Source organism: Pinus tabuliformis, chromosome 2_2 (genome assembly GCF_031772625.1).
Source record: "Pinus tabuliformis cultivar Carrire ecotype Pingquan chromosome 2_2, CPIR1, whole genome shotgun sequence".
Classification (NCBI taxonomy): Eukaryota; Viridiplantae; Streptophyta; class Pinopsida; order Pinales; family Pinaceae; genus Pinus; species Pinus tabuliformis.
The window spans coordinates 575289052-575292902 of record NC_142300.1 but is presented as its reverse complement, the minus strand read 5'-3'; the positions used below and the strand labels follow the sequence as shown (position 1 = coordinate 575292902).

The window sequence follows — 3851 nt, the reverse complement described above, 5'->3', positions numbered from 1 at the left end:
ACAACATTTCCTCACCAGCATAATTTCCATTGTGTACAGGATTTATACCCACAAAATGGAATGTATACCATTATTTACACGTGAAATTGGAAGGGCAGTTAATCCTGAACAAATTTTACTTATAGGAAGAATATTTTGTTCCAGTCGAATCCTTTTCCTCCAAGCCAGAACAATCCTTTCACAGACCTCAGAAATTTTGCGCATCATGGAAATTTTTCAAGTAATAATTTGTTGCGAAAAAAATGCAAATATGGTCTTAGCTATGAATAATTTTCAGTTTCACTCAAGTTGTAATGGGAAGAAGCACAATCCAGTAGGCAAAGTCTCTGTAGTTTTTGACATCATCTTCCGAAGCACATGTGAATAATATTTTCAGGATCAGACGTATTAAAATCTAATGTGCTTTGCTTGTAGGTGGCATTCAAATCCTCCAATAAAATTCTAAGTTCAATAATTTGTGCATGAAATTGCGTAGCTAATTCCTAAGAAGTTAAAGGCGTCCACTGCTGTTGGTGTGGTACATACTCAAAATATGCATGCATGCAGATAGGTTTTGTTTTTATTTTTGTTATGTTGTCCTGTTAGAAATGCAACTGAATGTCATTACAAACCTTTTTTCAGAAATTCAACCATTTTTTTCATACATAAAATCAAATTTTATTTGTCAAAATGGGAAACGGATCTGTTAAAAAAATTTGCATAACACACATATTTGAGAGTCATTGATTATGGAGACTTTACATCTCTCTTTGGAATCATCAAATGAAGGTGGAATTAGCTGCCCTTAATAACTCAACAGGTGAGACTGTATTGAATATCCATGCAGTAATATCATCAAGCTTTGAGAAACTAGCTTCTTAATGCAATTGGTGACCCAGTTTCTTGTAATACATGCACTTTTGTATTCCAAAGAAAGCAAGAAGAGATGGCAAATTAGGGGAATGGAAAATGAACTAACTAAACTCTGAAAGATTATTAATCACATTCAATAATAGTCCTTGATGCTCGTAGAGGAATTGGAAACCTAGCTCTGATCACAATCAAAGACAAACTCCTGAAGACTCAGAAGAAGGTTAGAATGAAATGGCATGCTAGGCTTGCGTCGAGGAACATGAGGAACTAGAGCTTCTCCAATCAAAATCTACAATACATGCATCATTGTCGATCTAGCTCCAGGAACCGGATGTGAACATAGAATTCCAACAAACAACATTCTTCTCATTTTGTTCTCATCAAAATTTCCTTTCAATCTTAAGTCTGAGGCCTCAAGAAGCTTCCCATCTCTATGCAAACCCCAAACCCAATCAACCAAATTACTCTGTCCAGGTTGCGTGTCTGCCTCAATAGCTCTTCTTCCACAAGAAACTTCCAAAACAACTGCCCTAAAGCTGAAGACGTATGTTTTGTCTAAGTCCTTTCCTGAGAATAAATACTTAGGAGCAAGGTACCCCATTGTTCCTACTGTTAAAGTTGCATCAGGGCTCTTATTGTTCTCTATAAGCTGAGCAAGCCCAAAATATCCTAGCATTGAAAGTTCCATCTAACATTATATTACTAGACTTAACATCTCTGTGAACCACCTGTTTCTCCCATATGCCATGTAAATATGTCAATGCAGATGCAACCCCATCACTATCTTGCATCTATTTTCCCGTGACAGCACCGGTCCTCCACCTTCTTGAAAAATGATCTTATCCAAACTACTATTCGACATGTAATCATAGACCAAAATAATCTCTCCTTTCTCATGACACCATCCTTGCAGATGGAATAGGTTCCGATGACTAAGGCATCCTATAACTGAGAGCTCTGCAAGAAATTCATATTTCCCTTTATTGTTGTAGGTAGATCTCTTCACTGCCACCAAAGCTCCATCATTAGGCAGAATCCCTTTATAAATTGTCCCAAATGCACAATGACCTGCAACTCTAGCCGTGTTGAATCCTTTGGTAGAATTGCTGAGCTCTTTGTTGTGGAAAGGGTTTACCTCGCCCCCTGCTGCTTGCAATCAACGAGGCGAAATCGAAACTGTTCCTGATGACGCGAAGTTGAAATTATTCGGGAGAAATGGAAGATCCCCTGTGAGCCTCGGTTGCCTGCGATCGAAGACGCGAAGTTGAAATCGTTCGAGAGTGATGGTTAGGGTTTAACAACTCCTTTCCAAACTACCTTTGCAGGATCCAAAGGCTAAACATCTTCCAATCGTCTAACATATAATCTAACGGGGCATGGTTATGACAGATGGACAAGAGGGGACCAGTTGTTTCCGTGTGTTGGTATATATTAAAAGATTGCATATCAACAACACAACAGTGACAAAAAGGAATGGCGTCCATTAGCTCCCCAGGCTTCAACTTCAGCCTACAAAAATTATTACAAATGGTGTCATTAAAACCTAGCGCAATTACTGCTAACGTCATTCTTCGCAGCACCCCAAAACACTCTGTATGTTGGGTTGATTGAAAAGAAGCGCTTAGGTTTTTAGATGTTACTAACCAACAACACGGATTCTTCTGGACTCTTCTACATATGCTTCTTTCTTGAATGTATGGGTTGCAACCAAAAAAAAAAGAAACGCCAGAACGTAAATCAGTTCATACGCACATGATTGAAATGGGGAATTTTCCAGACAAATTCTTAGAGAACGCGCTTGTTAACATGTATGTGAAATTAGAGAGCCTGGCGACTTGGCAGAGTTTTCAGTCAGATGCCGGAGCGCGATTGTGCCTCCTGGACAGTGGCAATTATAGCTGACGCCAGACATGGGAATGCCGAGGAAGCATTGGCACTGTTGTACCACATGCAAGGGGTAGGATTTGAACCCAATAAATGTACCTTTGCAAGTGCTCTCTCGGTGTGCATCTTTGAGTGCTCTTGAACTAAGCAAGGAGATACATTGAGATGTAATTAGTTGTGGGTTCATGTCAGATGTCTGTGCAGGGGATTCCCTTGTTGACGTTTATGCAAAATGTGGAAATAGAGAGTTTGCATGCGATCTTTCTGATAAAAGGCCTCAATGAGATGCGGTCTCTTGGGATACATTAATTGGAGATTATTTACACATCGGGTTTGTCACTGAGGCACTGAAGGTGTCTGAGAAAATGCCTGAATGAGATGTGTTGTCGTGGAATAAGATGATGGCAGGATATGCCCATAATAGATGTTTTGACGAACCCCCGAGGTTGTTTCGCATGATACCCAAGTGAAACTGGGTTTTCTGGAATTGCATGCTTGCAGGAAATCTGCAAAATGGGCTTGTTGAAGAAGCCGTGGAACTCTTGAAAATGCTGAACGAAATTTGGTTCCGCCGAATAAGAAGATTGATGGATATGCACAGAATGGGCATCGTGAGAAAGCTCTAAAGTTCTTTCAACAGATGAAATTGGCGACTGTAAGTCTAGTGCACGAAACTTTGTTCAGTGTTTTCCTGGCGTGTGCATTCCTAGCAGCTCTGGGATAGGGTGGGGAGTTCCATGCAGAAGTAGTTAGAGGTGGATTTCAGTATAATGTTTTTGTGGGATGTGCAGTTGTGGACATGTATGCCAACGTGAAGTATAGAGACTGCTCGCCATATGTTTGACAAAATGCGTCAACGAGATTTGGTGTTCTGGATATTCCATGAACGGTTGTGGCAACGAGGCCATTGATGTCACGTTTCTGTGATTCAGGTCTAGTGGATGATGGTCTGCAATACTTTGATTGCATGAGGTGCCATTATTGCTGCATCTTTAACCTTCTTGGGCATGCTAGGTGCCTGAAGTAGGCACACGAGTTCATCAATAAAATACCAATAAAACCTAATGCTTCTGTGTTTAGGTGTTTGCTTGGTGTGTGTAAAAGCCAAAACAATA

General features: G+C 40.2%; 1 protein-coding gene across 1 annotated transcript; it reads left to right on the top strand.

The window, feature by feature from the left end:
- The first annotated feature begins 2707 nt into the window (after positions 1-2707).
- LOC149193971 (pentatricopeptide repeat-containing protein At2g03380, mitochondrial-like) lies at positions 2708-3460 on the top strand. The gene is made up of 3 exons (XM_089407495.1): positions 2708-2854; positions 2941-3026; positions 3268-3460. Exons 1-3 carry the CDS (start codon positions 2708-2710, stop codon positions 3458-3460), a joined length of 426 nt encoding a protein of 141 aa, XP_089263621.1.
- Positions 3461-3851: the final 391 nt, after the last annotated feature.